Source organism: Xiphias gladius, chromosome 10 (genome assembly GCF_016859285.1).
Source record: "Xiphias gladius isolate SHS-SW01 ecotype Sanya breed wild chromosome 10, ASM1685928v1, whole genome shotgun sequence".
NCBI classification, from domain to species: Eukaryota; Metazoa; Chordata; class Actinopteri; order Istiophoriformes; family Xiphiidae; genus Xiphias; species Xiphias gladius.
The window spans coordinates 17,561,105-17,578,871 of record NC_053409.1 but is presented as its reverse complement, the minus strand read 5'-3'; the positions used below and the strand labels follow the sequence as shown (position 1 = coordinate 17,578,871).

Here is a 17,767-nt window from a genome sequence, read left to right as displayed (position 1 = left end):
AAAGGAAAAGAAAACATTTGTGAACAAAAATGCACCACACCAAGACTATAAATCCTGTTTAATCCTACTTATTCAGTACTCACTGTGAATCACTCTCAATGCAGAGGTTTGACTGCATCTTGGTTTATAAATAGGCGGTGACGATTCGCCCCTAATCCACCCACAAATATTGCAGTGCTGCCGTAGAGTTATTTATAGCCCTGATCCTGTTCGAAGGCTTCTTTGTTGGTGTGTCTATGAGGGTCTGTGTCACACTGGTGGACTCAACAACAGGTCCGCTTTTCTGTGGTCACACCTGGAGGCGCCCTACACTGAGCACAGAAGCACTAAACTTAGCTCACACAAATATCAATTAAGATTGTTGAACGCAACAAACTGTTCTGGTCTATTTTTGTATCCACTGCAGTTGCTTGTTTTCTTTTTTTTGAGGGATCCAAAGCATTAGTGGGATTGAGAAGACTGATGTTTTTATGACCATATCTGCCATTTAAATGCCGGACATGACTAGAGGCAAAAAGGAGGCTCCAGAGGACTGACTGTCCTGCTTTATAATTCATAGTAGTCTTTGACTTTGTCCCTGCATAACCTCCGGATTGTCTGCTGTCTTTATTGAAAAAGCCATCTGGCCAGATAAGGATAATTACACTGCCTTGTTGATCCTATTAGACTGCACGCAATTAGAAAGACATGGCACAAATCTAGATGTGACACAGTCTTTATGTGCGTGTGTTCACAGAGAGAGCTATTTTCCGCTACCCTTCAGATACTTCCACAGTGCTCTTGGGCAGGACTTGGGACACTGAGATTCTCTGAAGACCTTAACCTCAAGCTCCTATACACTTATCCAACTATTCTGTTACAAAGAGACTCAGTCTTTAGGAACAATTCCAATAACAGGTAAAAAAAAAGACGCACTAGTGAAGTGATGCTTTTATTTGTCTCACACTGAATGATGGAGTCTGTGCATATCATCCGTCTTCACTTCCACCCACAGCCAAATTTCAAGTTCTATTCGGATGCAGAGGATGTTTTTTTTTTTTTTTTTTTTTGGGGGGGGGGTTGGCAGGGGCATAATTGCACCCTTAATTGGCCCGTGATTCATCATCCCCAGACAGCTATTTTAGTTTATCCTCGCCTTTTGTCTTTCTTTGATTCCACGGGATGTCAGCATCACACCCCCTCTCTATCCCTTCAGGAGAGCAGTGATATATAGAAATAAACTTCTCTCTTTCCACCACTCTCTCTTCACGCACACAAAAGAGTGACATCATTCTGTCAGCAGGAGAAAATAGCATGCTTTCCATTGACATCACTCTACATCCCGTTGCTAGGAGACAGGGGAGTCAACATTAGTTACTATGGCGACTGCACTTCACCTTCAAAGCTCCTGACCTTTTTAGTTGTCTATGAACTAGAATGTATGTGTGTGTGTGTGTGTGTGTGTGTGTGTGTACGTGTACAAAACAGACAAGGCAAACTATAGCCTTAGTGTTGTGTAACATGAGCATTCAAGGTCTTGTTGACTCATTCACTGCAGTGTAGTGATTGTTACAGTACATTCTAGATTAAAGCACTGCCGAGACAATGCAGAAGTTTCCCAGCAGCAACTCAAAAAGCCTGCTCTACATGAGTGGAGTGATGAATAAATTCAAAGAAAAACCTACCGTCTCAATTCCTATGTAATGTAGCAACGCCACACTATACTGTCGGCAATTAAACTGATGATACTGTCAGTCTAATGATAGGAGATATTACATGATTTATCGTAAGATCAAGTAAGTTGCCAGGCGGCAGCAGCAATAGTGACGTCAGTGGTCAACACTTCCTAAGTTGGCCATAAAACTTGAAAGAACAATGTCTGGAAATGCAAATGAGTTGATACAGTATCTTTATTCAGATATATATTTCTTCCTTTAAGAGACTGACTCATAACAGTGTCCACTGTGTTTACCTGAGGACAGTGACTTTAAAGAGGTCCAGCATCAGCAAGTGACTGTAAAATGAGCAACACAAAACAGCACAAGTAATACATGTAGATTCTAGCTGGTTCAGGATTTGTAAATGGGTTGAGGAAATGGATATAGTACCATGTTTGGTAAACTACAACGTGCTGATGATTAAATTGTTAACACAGCTCATCACAGTGCCTGGAAACAGCCCCTTTACACTTTAACTACAGGAGCTTCAGACTCATATAAACAAGAAAGATGCTTGAGTCACTATTCTATTGAGTGGTCGACCATGAAAGACAATTATCTCACAAAATAGGGTTGAAGTGGTCAGCTAGATCACAGACTGCACAGTGTGACTGAAACTGCTAAAGACCGTCCGAGACATAAATATTCCCTGACTCCCAGAATGAACGTGGTTTGAAATGGTCCTGAGCTCATTGGTAAGGACAGTCAGTGGCTAAAAGTGTGGTTGAAGCGCCACTCCAATCTTGTTTCCATTTCTGTCCTTTTTTGGCACAATTGGAGTAGCTTTCTCAGCTGTCACTTGCTAATTGAGTTTAACAGGCGCATCAATGCCAGTCCTCTAGAGAGTGACACAGGCAGAGGAGGGCATTACAGGGCTTTTTTGGATTAGGCTGAGTTCAGGGCCAGTTTTCCACTCCAAGTCTGGTCCTCTGTGCCACCCTGCACATCGAGGGGTAATGCTGTCCCAACAGGACATTCTTCCATCCCAGCACCACCCACATCCTGCCTCTACAAGGCATCCCTTCATTCCCATAAAGGACACAAAGCTCAACTGCTTCTACAGTTATTCGGACATAAGATCTCAGTCGGAGCTTTGATCTTGATGAGTCGATGATTACAAGCGCTGACTCAGTGGAACTGCAGACAACTTTGCCCGTGGTGGGTGAATCTACCCTGTCCTGACAAAGACAGACTACATTCTGTTTGGTTACTTTTACATCATGTCTGCTTTTCTCACCTTTGGCTTTTAAGTGCAAAAGCTACTTGAGCAAACAAGCAGAATAACATAATTTATCTTTCAAGACCTATACAGTAATCAACATCATCACACAAGTTATCTCTAAGGACTAACTGGGAAAAGTTCATTCCCTAGTTTGTAGAAAAGGGTAATTATACCCAATATAGGTAAACAATGGTACAAATATACCTGTATACTCCTTAATAATTCTCTTGGACATATCTGTCATTTTCTTTCCTTGCCAGAGACTATTAATGAAACTGATTCATTTAACTAGTCCCATCAGTCTAATCCAGCTAACTACAGTGCTGATTTGAAGATTGGTTAGAGTCAAGTCATCATATGTACAGGCAGTCTGTACTATGGCTCTGCTCCATAATTTATGACACTGATATAAAACCAAGGGCAACATAGTATACAATAAAACCAATTTCAAGGACATGGCAACAGTATAAAAAATATTAACAGCATTGTTTTCATGACACTGAGGCTCTGAACAAACAACCATTACAACAACAACAACAACATAAGACAGATAAAATGCACTGACAGCACGCTACTTAACAGTGATTATACGAGAAGAGAAATACACGTCAGGTGACACATCATGTATGACGATTTCCTTGAACCCAACACAGATAAATGTACATAACATTCCTTTTTTTTCTTCAACAGAAAGGTAAGCTCTCTCCACTGAAGCCATGCATACCAACAAGAAGTGGACTTATTACTCTCTTTCTAAGGCATGAAGTCCTGGGTCCCTCTAAGGGATCCTCTAGCCCTCTGGACTGAACAGGCCAAGCCAACGGACTTCTCAGGATCCTTGCTGAGCATAGGTGGAACCATGTCATTGTCCAGTCAACCCTGTCCTCCATCCTCACTGCATCTTCCCATCCAACACCTTATTCTTTTCACCCACGTTCGCAGCCATTGACTTCCAGTATCGATGGCAGGCCAACTCCAGCAGCTCCAGCCCCCCAACCAGCTTCTGCTGGGCCGTATATACTCCAACCATGACGAGGAAATAGAGCCTGAATGGAGCCCACATCCACAGGCCAGTGAAGCACAGAGCAATGAAGCTGCTCCAGTACAGCAGTGAGGCAGCTTTGATCAGAGCCACTCGCAGCTCTGACTTACAAGGTGGCACACGTGCAACACCATCCCTGTCAAAGGCCTGGGGCTGGCCTGAGTAGAAGTCACGGAGACGGATCTCCTTCTCAGCCCAACGCTCTCGACACCAAGACTCCAGGTCTGAGGATGAGGAGGGCAGTGAAGCCACTGGGTAGCGGTGGACGTGGAAGTGGATCTCACGGGGGAAAAGCCCCAGGATCAGGTGGCGTTCTGTCTGAGGGATGTTTTTGGGGTAGGCCACTGTAATATCATGGACGGCATCCAGGTTATCTCCTAGGAAAACAGACACAATTTTTAAATCATCAAAGGTAAAATACTATAAAAGAAAAGCAAGACATGATTTGGATTCCAGAAGTATCAACTTTAAACAAAGCAAAATACATAGCTTTCAATACTCAAAACTCGACAGTTTTGACTTAATGTAAACTGTGAAGTTCCAGACATTTAGACATTACACTACAGCGAGACTTAGTATTTTCCACTTTCCACATCCACACTGGTTATTCAAACCATATTATGCACCCTTCAAAATCCCAGCTCTTAATTCAAATACACATGTATCTCTAATTATCCAGGGGATTAGAGCTTCATCCCCTCTCTGCCTTTAAAACTAGCATGAGCTCTATACCATCATCAGTGAACTATAGTACCCTTACAAAACACAGGGAGAGTTGAATGAAATATCAAGTGAACAGGATGACACCTGCCAGCGCCTGCTCCTGCACAGCTCAGCTCTACCGCGGTAAAAATAGAGCTCAGAGGGGCACAGTGGACTTGGACAAAGACAACATGCACAGCATGTCAGTCAGCGGTGCAGTGAGATGGAGAGGAGAATTAGCTAAGTCTAATGACATCACACTGATTCACAACACCTGCTTGGAGAGTTAGTGCCGTGCTCAGCATCCAGGGTGGGTGGGGGGTGGGACGGTAGGGCCAGAGGTGGTATTTAAGAACTCTGGAGGACCGCCAGAATTAGCTCATAGGGAAACATGAGAATCTCAGGGGTCTGTAATGGCTGGCAGTAGGATGAGGCATAGGTCTGAAACTTTGAAGAATAACAGGTATGATCCCTCTTCTACAAACAGTGTCAGTGGAAAAACTACAGTCATTATGGTAGCATGTCTTTTTCCTTGGTTACACTGATAAAATATTTCCATAATATTGAGAGGCTGTTTCCTACTTATTTTCTTTTCAACCAAATAATTTTAATCATCAAAAATGAATTAACACATAGTACATGTCTGTTGTTCGACCCACAGCCACCTTCAACATTTCTAGTAGATTTTGAAGTGGACCATTGTCATGTTTAATGTACACATAAACTGCTGTTGTGGATCACACCCGACCTGTTCGTAGTCTGTCCACAATAAAGGTGAATCCAGTGGTTCGGGGATGCAGCACGTACTCAAATTTCGGCATGCTGTTCTGGGCAGCGAACGCATGGCTCTTTGCTCTTGTATTTTCTGCAGGAGACACAGACACACAGTAATTAACCTCTGGCAGCTACAATCACCATAGAAGTGTTGCGTGTTAACTAGTGCATTGTGTTACAGATGCTATGTGTTCTCATTGGGAATTAATCGATATTTGTATATTGTATGCATCATATTACTGTTACTGTTACAGCCGATGACTAAAAACCATTATCATTATCTTGTGTTTAAATTTTAAAATACTACTAAAAATAATCAGCTCATTTGCATTAAATAACATTTTTATATTTTGTAACAACAGCACAATTATTCCATGCATTAAATTTAAATGCTAAGCGATTTCTTAATTTTAGATTTACTCGTAAATTTAGATTTTTCACTTAACAGCCGCTTAACTCAATAGTAGCAATTATGGAAAGAAAATATTACATACACCGTGTAAGACTATTTATTGCATAGCAGTTAGTAACCAACCAAGCAGAACTTACGCTAAAACATGCGCAAAACGATAGCAAAAATAACAGTATACCATTATAAAAATAGCAGTAACAATAATAATAATGTTGGTTGACTAACTTTATGAAATATATCCTCTGGTGACAAACGCTTACACATTTGTAAAAACCAGATGGGTACATAAACACAGGAAAGATGAGTGTTTTTTTTTATCAACCAAACATTCCTCAGGAACATGTAAACTATATCTGACTCATTACTCATATTATGTAACAAGTAGCTCCTTCGGACGGACTAGTACAAAAGAACTATGGACAGACCTCTGGTGATCAGGCCTCTGCTCTCCCAGGGGGACAAATATCCAACTTGTCATGCTTATACAATCTTTATGTCAATTCACACAAGCTCCTCAGGCTTCAATGTGTTGAGAGCCTTAAGTGCATCTGGAACCTGATCCTGTAGATGTGTCCTGTATGCGTGTCTCTAAAATAAGTATTAGGGTGTAAAGAACAGGACAACTTCCGTATAAGACGCCAGAACACATCCTCTTGTTTCTTGTGTCAAATTAAGCCTTGAGATTTAAGGGGCTTAAATGCAGACGCATGCGCATGCAAACACACTCATGCACAGGTGCAAACAGATCATCAAAAGTAAAACAATCTTTAAAGCCCTAAAGCTGCTGGCCTATCATGCTGTAACTACACTGGACCCCTCATGACATCATGATACGTAAAGAAAAGTTAAGCTTCCCCTAGTAAAGCTACTTGGGACTTTGATTGGCTTACTTGTGATCCGAAAGGGCTTTAGACACTGGTGTCACCGTTGCTTGGATTGAAAGATCAGAGCATTCCTGCAGAAATGACTGTGTGGGGAGTGTGTCAAGGGATTTGGCTATGCCTTATCACTTTGAAATTGAGTTTGAATAACGGTGTCAGTGCAATAGCATAAGACAGGTGTAAGACCACACTGAGCTGTGGAAACTGGTTGTTTGGCAACACATTCTGAGAACAACAACTGAAATGTGGGTAAATAGTGGCATGCATGGATGGAGTGATGCACTCTTTACTTCTCACCAGTGAGGTCTGTGCCCTCCGGGAACAGCAGCAGCTGTAGAGGCTCTCTGATGTCACAGAAGTAGTCCAGCATGTTCTCCAAGTGCTTCTTGTCCTCCTCCCAACGACGCTGAATAAAGACAAAGCAGGCTACCTGCATTGCCCAGCCTGGAAAATACAAACAAAGTCTTTACATGTGTAATTGATTACTTCTCACGTTCAACTGATTCTACAAGACTTTTCAAAGCAGGCAGAAATAAGTATTTCTTTGAAAAGGTCCTTTTGAGACCCAAGACTGGGCCTTTTGCATCAACGTACCTGTGCTCTGTTATAATCTGCCTCTGGAAATCAGGCATGATAAACCAGCATCTTCTTGCAGGAAACAAATACTCATTTTCTTTTGTCATATTAAACTGACTTGCATTTTCATACCTTTCTGTTGCTTTGAATTTGCATTATGCTGTTCCTCTTTTATATTTAAATTCAGTTGTCTCCATTTGAATTATTTTACTTCCTCCTCTTAAAACAAAAAACTGCTTTGCAATAATGTTTTTGAAGAAATGCTATGCATAAAGTGGATTACATTTTATTATGCAGAGGAGTGCAAGTCTGACCGTGTGTATAGCCACGGCACCAACTGTATACCCACCAAAGCCAGGCACAGCCTTGAGAGCAGCCTTGAGGCAGATCTTCTCCAGACGAAGGTAGCTGTACCTGAGCAGACAACACCAAAGGAACATCCAGTCGAGACGCGTACGGTGGTTCATGATGATCACACTTCGCTCCCCCGGAATGAAGCCATCACCTGTTATAACCACCTTCACCCCAAATACCAGCTCTAGCAAGGACTACAGAGGGAAGAGTAGCGGGGATAGATGGAGGATAAACGATAAAGTGCAAGGGGACGGAAGAATGGAAAGAACAGTGAGGGAGGGAGATTTAGAAAAAATATGGAGAGGGGCATGATCAAGGGGAGAAAAAAATGATAATTTAAAAAGGATGTAGAGGGAGAGAGGAGGGACTGGGAAGAGAAAAGGTGGTAAAATGAATTGAAAAGAAATGAAATGAGTCAGATGAAAATAAATTAATAATTCCAGTAATTCATGGGCTCACTGTAAACAAGATTTGCAATATTTTCCTTAAGGGCAATAAGAATAAATGAATTGTACTTCTGACAAGAATAAAATCTGATTAAATTGGGGGGCATTAATAAGGCGTAGATAATGCAGATTATCGTGACTGTGTCAAACACAGGTAATTTAAGACCATCTGGCACACACAGAAGTAGGCTAAGTAACGGCTAGACTGATGTACACACCACAGGCAGAGTGAGCCAGGTAGCGACGATGCGATCAGTGATCCAGCGATACCAAGCAGGAGACAGCAGCATGAGGGGCAAAACTGGACCCAACATGAAGACACTTCCAAAGAAACTACCCAAAAAGAGGGTCACCACAAAGTACAGGCCCCGCACCGACATAGCCATCTGTGGAGAGATTAATGAGACAAGATGCACTTGAGTATCACTCACAGCTAGATAAATGAAATGATCTTAGGCAGTCAAAGCATGAGCTGAAGTTGTTGTATTAGAAGGGGATAAAACTCCGATGTTGTCTATGGAATCTCCACTATGGAAAGGGGCTGTAGTGGAGCAACTCTAACATGAAACAAACTGGATTATCGGCACTCTAATCAATAGCAAAGCCTGCTGTTCTGTTGTTCTTCTGACATATTTTCCCACAAACAGTGGAAAATCCAGGGCAGGCATACCTGGTGTGGAATGTAAATAGGAGAACTTTCTGACAGTGGGTAACAAATTGTCAGTGCATGGTCACTAAATCAAGTGTGCCTCTGGCTTTGAAATTATTTACTGAATGTATAGTCTGTACAGTGGCATAAACTTTGAGCCAAGCTTTCTGACATCCTTGACATAAAAAAATGGTAATAAAATATTGCAATTGTAGCCACTGAAGCTTTAAAATCTTGTCAATAACTTTTAAGTGTAACTGGAAATATCGACAATGCCTTGCCATTTTCTCAATTACACTACCGTAAAATGGGGCCACGTATAGGTAACACAAGAATATAAACCCAATGAGCACTTTTTTTAGGAACATCATACCACAAGATGTTGGAAACGTTCCTTTGAGATTCTGGTCCATGTTGATATGATTGCATCACATCATTTCTGCAGATTTGTCCGCTGAACGCTAATGCTACCAATCTCCCATTCTACCACATACCAAAGGTGTTCTTTTGGACTCAGATCTGGTGACTGGGGAGGCCAACGACGTAGACTGAACTTATCGTCACGTTCATGAAACCAGTTTGAAACGACTTTTGCTTTGTGACATGGTGGATTGTTACCAAAAGTGTGCCAAGAAAACATTCCCCACACCATTACACCACCACCAGCAGCCTGGACTGTTGACACAAGGCAAGTTGGGTCCATGGATTCATGTTGTTTACACCAAATTCTGACCCTGCCATGTGTGTGCCTCAGCAGAAATCCAGATTCATCAGACCAGGCTGCGTTTTTCCAGTCTTCAACTTTCAGGTTTTGGTGATCCTGTGCCCACAGCAGCCTCACATTTCTTTTCTTGGCTGACAGGAGTGGAACCCGACGTGGTCTTCTGCTGTTTTAGCCCATCGACCTCAAGGTTCAATGTGCTGTGCATTCCGAGATGCTTTTCTGTTCACCACAGTTGTAAGGAGTGGTTATCTGAGTTACTGTAGCCTTTCTGTCAGCTCCAACCAGTCTGGCCATTCTCTTCTGACCTCTCTCATTAGCAAGGCGTTTCCGTCCGCAGAACTACCGCTCCCTGGATGTTTTTTTTTTAATTTTTCGCACCATTCTGAGTAAACTGTAGATGCTTTTGTGCATGAAAATCCCAGTAGATCAGCAGTTTCAAAAATACTCAAACCAGCCCGTCTAGCGCCAACAATCATGCCACGTTCAAAGTCACTGAGATCACATTTTTTCCCTTTCTGATGTTTGATTTGAACATTAACTGAAGCTCCTGACCTGAATCTGCATGATCTTATGCACTGCACTGCAGCTGCATGATTGGCTGATTGCATAATTGCATGAATAAGCAGGTGTACGTGTTCCTAATAAAGTGCTCAGTTAGTGTGTACCATGAGAATAAATGTCTATTGTCATTAATTTCGCCATACCATTGTACCGTACTGTGCTGTATTATTTTGCTATACTGTGGTAGCCACCTCTTCTATTTCTCTATCTTTTCCATAAACAGTTTTTCCAGAAAATCTGCTATGCCAAAATATATACTGATAAGGGGCAAATAAAAATTACATATACTGGAAGAGGAGATTTCATCTATATTACTCATTCCTACCTGGAACAGTCCAGGAAGTACGGTGATAGTCTGTAACCAAGTACCATTGAAAGCAAGGTGTACAGAGGGTCACACTCTCATTTGCAATGGACACTTTTAATCCAACTAGCTGTTTCAATTAGTTGTCATTTAAATTAAAAATTGTGCTTTTGGTATCTTAAAATGAAAAAATAACGAAACCTTCATAAGGGATCTATTTCTATGGTGGAAGACAGCCAACCAGCACCTAAAATGATGAATTAATTTTGAGTGCCAGCGACCCTGGTATTAGGAGTGAAACTAAAAATTACATAAACTGTGAAGGTACAACTGAACTAATTAACTTAGCCTTTATTATGCTTTGATAAAGACATGAAAGATAATTTGATAACAACGTTAGTTTGATAATTATCCTTATGAGCGTGTACAGCAATTATCCTTCACACTGTTGTAAACATGACTAGGCAATTTTGATAACAGCAAAAAAGGCCCTTTGTGTGCAGGGCCTTTAAAAAGTACCCAAATAACCACTGAGCAAGGTCTTCCTGAGCACCCAAAAAACCCCCAATTTATTTCCAATTAGTCAAACCAAAACATTAAAATCTGGGGCAAAGGGATGAGTAACACTTTCTCAATTGTCAAATTGCCCTTGAGCAAGTCATTTAAATGTCAAATGTTTTGACATGCTACACATTAACATGCCGAGACACTTGTGATGAAGGGTTATGTAAGTATACTTGATTTACACTCTAAAAAACAGCAAAGTGTCCATTCATGTAAGTTGCATCTGGATCTAGTTTATGTGACTATATGAATTAGAAATGGGATGCATGTTCAGAAAAACTTTTTAAAAATGCAATGTTTTTAAACAATCTAGACAAACAGTTAAGATTCACTAATCTTTAGCTTAGAACTAGAGCCAGTCAATTACTAGCAAGTCCCCTGAGGTGAAGGTCAAAAGGCGAAATACAGTGAGTCTTGATCTGATTACAGCCTGGCCTTGCTGACACAGTGTCTGAGCTGATGCTTTAAGGAGCTATTTCATCCAGCAGGTTATTTCTTCTTTTATACGAACTGCGGTTCACACCTTTCCACCTCAATTACTATCATGATTGCACAAGCCTTCAGTTCAGACTACCTGCCCTCAACACTCCCATCATCTTGCACTCGTTGGCAACCTCTACGGCACCATGACGCAGCAAGTCTCACGGCGGCGACCTAAGTGGATGAAGGTGCATTTAAAAAAATGCAAGTGTGTTTGCGTGCATGATTATGCTGGCAGTAAGGGTTTAAGGGTTACTGGCTTTAACAATGGAAAATGTGAGGCATGAGAGAGGTGAGGAAACAGGCTTGCTCAGCACAATGGCCACAAATAGGCTATGTCCCCACACACACACACATATATACACACACACACACACACACAAAAAAACACGCCCTTGGGTGGCTGCTGGAACAATCAGACGAGCTATTTCATACATGCAGCAAAAAGGCATGACACACCTGGAGCAAGAGATGGGAGAGGTGGATGGAATTATGAACATTAAAGTGTTACATAAACATGTTTTTCTTCCACTTGGCAAGGGTACCAGGGACCTAAGACTATTTATGTAAGGCATCCACAGAAACACTTTTGTTTTCATACTCCAAGGCTAGTACCCCTTGTGAGTTTGATTTAGTCCCATCCATCTGGGTTGGTTTAACATTTATTTAATCACCATAGTAATGATCCTGAGAGCACTTCCCCAAACACACCACCACAGGCAATGCACAGCATACTCCTCATAGTCCAAGTCTGAATTCTCTGGCAAACATTTTGCATTCCTTGTTTTAAGCCAAGACCAGACCAGACATCCCAACAGAGCAAAGCAGAGTGAAGAGGTCAAGCATGTCTAGGCTAAACAATGTGCTTAAGTGGTATGTATGTGTGTGTAAGAGACAGACAAAAAGAGTACAGAGAGAGGAAGGATAAAACAGATAATTAAACTGCAAATAGATTTAAGTACAGGTCCATTTATTGATAAAGCGGGCACTTGGAGAGACAAAATCTCCTCTAGAACTGAACAACTATCCAACTTGCTATCACCCGACAATTATCACTCATTTTTAAAACTGATTAAATTTCCTGATCTTGCAAACTTACATAACGTTTGGATGTCCTTTTGACAAACAGACAGGCAAAATGGGAAAAAATTGAACAAAATTCAAAAAATGAGGACGAATGAAACACAGTATGACTGTATGGGACACATCTAGAGTTGCAACACTAATTTAATTAATAGATTAATCAACAGCTATTTTGACAATAAACACATTGTTTCACTCATTCTCAAGTCCAAATTCTAAAGCTGGTTAAATCTTCTCATATGCGATGATTTGCTGTTTTTCTTGTACATTTCTGATTGTAAACTGAACATTTTGGGATTTTAAAATGTTGGTCAAATAAAAGAAGCAATCTGAATACATCATCTTGGGCTTTGGGAAATTACAGTGGGCACCTTTCAATGTTTTCTGACATTTTTTTTTAGAAGTAATGATTCATCAACAAAATAATCAAGAAATTAATTCATGATTAAAACAACCTTTAGTTGCAGCTGAACAACTTTTGTGGTTAACTGGATAAAATATGGAAGGCTTAACAGGGTGATATGATGATGTTGTCATCAAGCTGGACATAATGGAAAATCTGATTTTCAAGAGTAACTTTGCCCTGACAATGTCTTTTAATGAACAACCACGTTCAAGTAGTACCATAGGGGGGGGGTAAGATGCACTGTGCAAGCATACTCACTGAACACATGTAATATACTTTTTGTCACCAGTATCTGAGTGTGTGAGTCTGTGTCTGATTTAGCCCAAAAAGTCTATGGATAATGGATAATGAGCTTGGGAGCAAGGTGCACGACAGTGACTGCGTCGTGAAGCTTCACAACCACATCACCTTAAGTAAATAACGCAAGGTATTGTCTATGGTTAAATCGCCCTCCATGAGAAAACGCGATAAACTCGATAAACCACGCCTCTTAGATGCAATCTTATCAAGACCAAGAAGCAGCTAATGTACCACTGTTTATCGTACACACATTTTCCATTATGCTAGGGTGGGACATAAAAAAAAGAGCAAGGACTTTAACCAGAGAGACATCACGGGTTAGCCAACGTTTAACTTTAAGCTAAGTGGTTACACAACAGGCCTAAAATGAGATGTGCCGTGTGTTGTATCTTTAAAAAAAAAAAAAAAAAAACATCCCATCGGTTAGCACGTCGCTTCGTAAATAATTACTTAAACTAACCTTATATGCAAATAAGAGACAATCTTAAAGACAGTGGTGAAGTATGCAAGCCAGCAGGCAAAGCTAACGTTATGACAGCACAGTTTACGTATGAGAGTTTGTGTCCACCGACTTCTATCGACCATGGCCAGCTGAGAGCGGCATTAACGTTTCACCTGTAACTTGGAAACTTGGTACCACTCAACCATAAATTGTGCTCTCCGTAATATGACGTTAATCTATAACGTTCACTTGGAAAAATTAGCCGACGGAGCTCACTGCATTCAGTGTAATCTGAAGCTGCGGTGCAGGTTATATTTACACTGATTGCGACTAACAACCACGCTGACACAAACTACGCGAATGCTAATTTAGCAAGCCAAAGGTAACGTCAACATAAAACACAAGCTAGCTCTTGTTAGCCGACGTTATCCTGCCATCGTGGCTAATATACCACCTACTTATGAATAGTTACTGCGTACTGTTGGATGACAACATACCCACCTTTCGTGTTTTTTCCTCCAGATTCAAAGTTTGTTTGGGACGAGCTAGCAACGTTAGCTCCAGTAAGTCCAAACCCTCGGTTGCGACATAGCAACTCAGCAGGCTAGCTACTAGTTAGCTACTAGCTTGCTAACATGAGCTAACTAGCAAAGCATATAAACAACTGCGTAACCGGTCCTCAAAGCTGACGCCGTTCGCGAACTATTAGCGGAGCCAGCCACGGACCCACGACAACTTCGCTTGCTTTGAGTGCCTTTATTTAGTATAACTGGAGCAAAAGTGTAGCCGCCTTACCATTTTGCTAACGCTATCTCTCAACTTGTCACCCCTCACCTGTCCTTACACCCAGACATCAACATGAGGTGCTGTTGGCGCAAACTGCAGTCATAGTGTAGGTGACAGCAAACCGCGAACACAGCATGTGGAGCAAAATCTGCCAAGGAGTTTCCTCATACTGAATGCTGTGTAGATCTCACATGTCGATAGTGACTATAGATGGCATATTTGTCATATTTTAAGCAGTTGTCAAAAGATCTGCACACAGGAAGGTTTAGTAGGAGGTGCGAAGGGAGAGCGAGAGAGACCATGGGGGGGGGGGGGCAAAGTAAAAGTAGTAAAAGTTTAAGTAAAAGTTTAAAAGGTTTATTATTTTTATTAGCAAAATCTGCTTTAAGTATCTGTGAGTTTCGTATTATTATATATCATATTATTTGATTATTATTATTACAGTTGAATTAATGCCTGAGCCGCATGTTTATTGTTGTAGCTGATGGAGATGGTGCTAGCTTTTAACTACTTTATAACCGTTGGGGAGTTGGATCACTAACAATGCATCGTATTTTATGATTTGATCACAAGTTAATCTACAAAGTAAAATTTAACTACAGCTGTCAGATAAATGTAGTGGAATAAAAAGGACAGCATTTCCCTTCAAAATGTAGAGGAAGAACAAGGTAGCCTCAGTGCATTAAAAAAAACAATCACACAGGATAGACTCAGATAAACCTAACGTAGGGGAGGCCAAAAGAAGTTAATTAGTGCAGTTAATCCATCACAGTATCATATAAATTAACCTTGTAGAATTTTAGTAATTTATCCAATTAACACCAGACTGAGAAGAAGATGATGATTCTTACCCTTTGGTTTAAAGAGTGAATAAGCAGAAGGCTTCACATTGTTTCAACAGACTCTACCTACTTCATTTCAGGAAGTTTAATATTTGCAGTGGCCTAACTGTCTGTAAACACTGATGGGTATACCTATAGTTCATACCTATCTTTTGTAACTACTTTTGTGTTGCCTAATCCTCCTCTCGGCACTTGAGAGATTTTGCTCACGTCGCAGTGTTCCTCCCCAAGATCCCCGTGTTAATAATATGTCAGAACTCATTCAAATCTCAAGCATTGTATTGATGATATACCTCTTGACTGAGTCCCCCAACATAGCCTTTTAAAGTAGTGTAAATCTTAGCATGTGTCATTTGTTTCTTTTACCCACAGTTATGAGCTGTTCTACTGTTACAAATTACCTCAGCATTCAGTGATGTGTGAGTGCTTAGATTGGTCAATGTGTCTGAGTGTATCCAAGCATGCACATGTACTCTCTTGTGTGTATGCATGTGTTTGTGTGTGTGTGGTGAGTGAGGTAGAAAAGGAGTGACAGACACGGTAAAAGAGAGAGTGCACTTAGTCAAACCCAGGACTTTTCCATGACCTGCTCCCTATGGCATGCACTCTATCTGAGAGACTGAGTGAACTATATAGCTTTATCAGTATAAACTTCTCAAGGGTCAACGCATCACTTCAGAGGGGAACGGAAAAACTTTGCTTTGAAAAAAGCTCTCATTTCCCAACTCCCAACTCACCTCCAAAAGTGAGGCACATCCACATGATTAATGATGCTTGTCCAAGATAATTTTGCAGAAGCAACATCATCGGGTTCTCCTAATCATATTCCCTTTAGGAATTCCAAATAGCCAAGCCCTCTGGTAAGAATCACGGTGATTATAATGCATGAAAAACATAAAACATGTTCACCTAAGTTATGTTTGTAGATAAAGACAACATGGGAGGGAAGCCAAGTTAAATGAGACTTCTTTTTCAGTGATGCTTCGGATCCAGTTAACAGATAAATGTAGAGAACAACAACATCAATTCATGTTAGACATGCCATTCCACTTATGTAAATCCATGTGATAGAGACAGAGTGACTTTTTTCAGGCAATGTACACTGTGTTTTGGTTTATTTTCAATGGAGTCTATTGATAGCACTTTAACAAGGATTAGTTTGTTTTTTTTAAACATTCTTGCCTTTAATGACCTCGTGTGCTTTTTTGGTAGTTCAAAGATGGGGCATGGATGATTAGATTTGAGTCTTCTTTTCTTTCAGTTCACTTCCTCTTCACATTGACATGTCTCACCCTCACACTTGTAACAGCACATGACATTCCTGTCTATTTTACTGTAAATCCAGTTTTGCATCGTAATTTCTGTGAGTCTATCTGTGTCCATCGTCCTATCCACTCTCTCTTTCCTCCCTTTTTCCACCGTGGTCTGTAGGCAATAAGGATTAGAGTGGCGAGGCCATAAGATGTCTATTTATAACAACAACAGCCTATGAAAGAGCAGCAGCCTGTGGCTTAGCACATTAACAACGCAAAACTACAGTGTAAAGCAGATGCCAGCAGACTTGTATTGATCAAAGCTTTGAAAGCTTGAGGATGAGATGTAGATGTACCTTACATCACCCTGTTAAATAGAGAATGAGTCCCTGGGTGCTCAGACTCATCCATCAAAATATGTGCTATAGTTGTGAGTCCTGCAGTTGCATTATGTCTTCAAAGGCTGGTCTGCAGCTGTGCAGGTACAGGGAGCAGTTTGGCAGAATATTGAGTGTGTTTGACTCTTGATTACTTGTGTGAAGTTGTGGAGGCTTTGTTTTGAATAGCAATCACTGTTCTGTGGTCCTCTGTTCTGGATCAGTGTATCACATGGCGCTGTGGGGTTTTCAAATGCCAAATACATTCAGGGAAAGGACAGATTACAACAAATTGATTTACCTCACTGACTTCCAGAGGTCTCATGCAATTTTTTCCACCCATGTTTTCTGTACTGTAATTTGCAGAGTAAATTTTATGAGGGCATGATGACACCAAGCAAATTCCCAAGTGTCATTTTTGCTATGGCTACATTTTACCTAATCTCACAAAGTGTTATATAAAATGGCCACCAAGAGAGACAGCCATTCTTTAATCTGTGATTTAACCATGTTACAGTGTAGTTGTTCTTTATGACGTACCTCCTCAACAGCCTTCTTCTTACTTCCCTGACTCCTTCACCTTTTTAATCCTCCTTCCTTGTTATATGCCTCTCAGCATATCTTATTCTAGCTCTTCTCTTGTTGACAGTGCCAGATATGTGTCCACGCTTGGTGGGCTGTCTCCAGACAGGTTATAAATAACTAGCAGAGTTTTTGCTTCATGTCCTGAGAGCTCTACTTTCTTCTCACACTTGAGGAACCATGGGAAAAGAATCTTTCCCTTACGCACATGGCGGTCATAATAACAGACACGGTTATACTTAAAACCTCCTAGCACATGCACAGGTTTGCACGCTTTGCACAATCACACAGGCACAGTCATGCACGCA

General features: G+C 40.9%; 1 protein-coding gene across 4 annotated transcripts; it reads right to left on the bottom strand.

Moving 5' to 3' along the window:
- Nucleotides 1-1,871: 1,871 nt before the first annotated feature.
- Nucleotides 1,872-14,618, bottom strand: lclat1 (lysocardiolipin acyltransferase 1). 4 transcript variants are annotated; one of them, XM_040136631.1, is made up of 6 exons: nt 14,117-14,618; nt 8,325-8,492; nt 7,656-7,854; nt 7,028-7,174; nt 5,412-5,528; nt 1,872-4,338 (listed from the first exon to the last, which is right to left on the bottom strand). In XM_040136631.1, the coding sequence occupies exons 2-6, from the start codon at nt 8,490-8,492 to the stop codon at nt 3,812-3,814; spliced, it is 1,158 nt and encodes a 385-aa protein (XP_039992565.1). In that variant the 5' UTR covers nt 14,117-14,618; the 3' UTR covers nt 1,872-3,811. The 4 variants fall into 4 exon arrangements, with proteins under 4 accessions (XP_039992565.1, XP_039992563.1, XP_039992564.1 ...); XM_040136629.1 differs by having other exon boundaries at nt 14,415-14,618; XM_040136630.1 differs by having other exon boundaries at nt 14,121-14,617.
- Nucleotides 14,619-17,767: the final 3,149 nt, after the last annotated feature.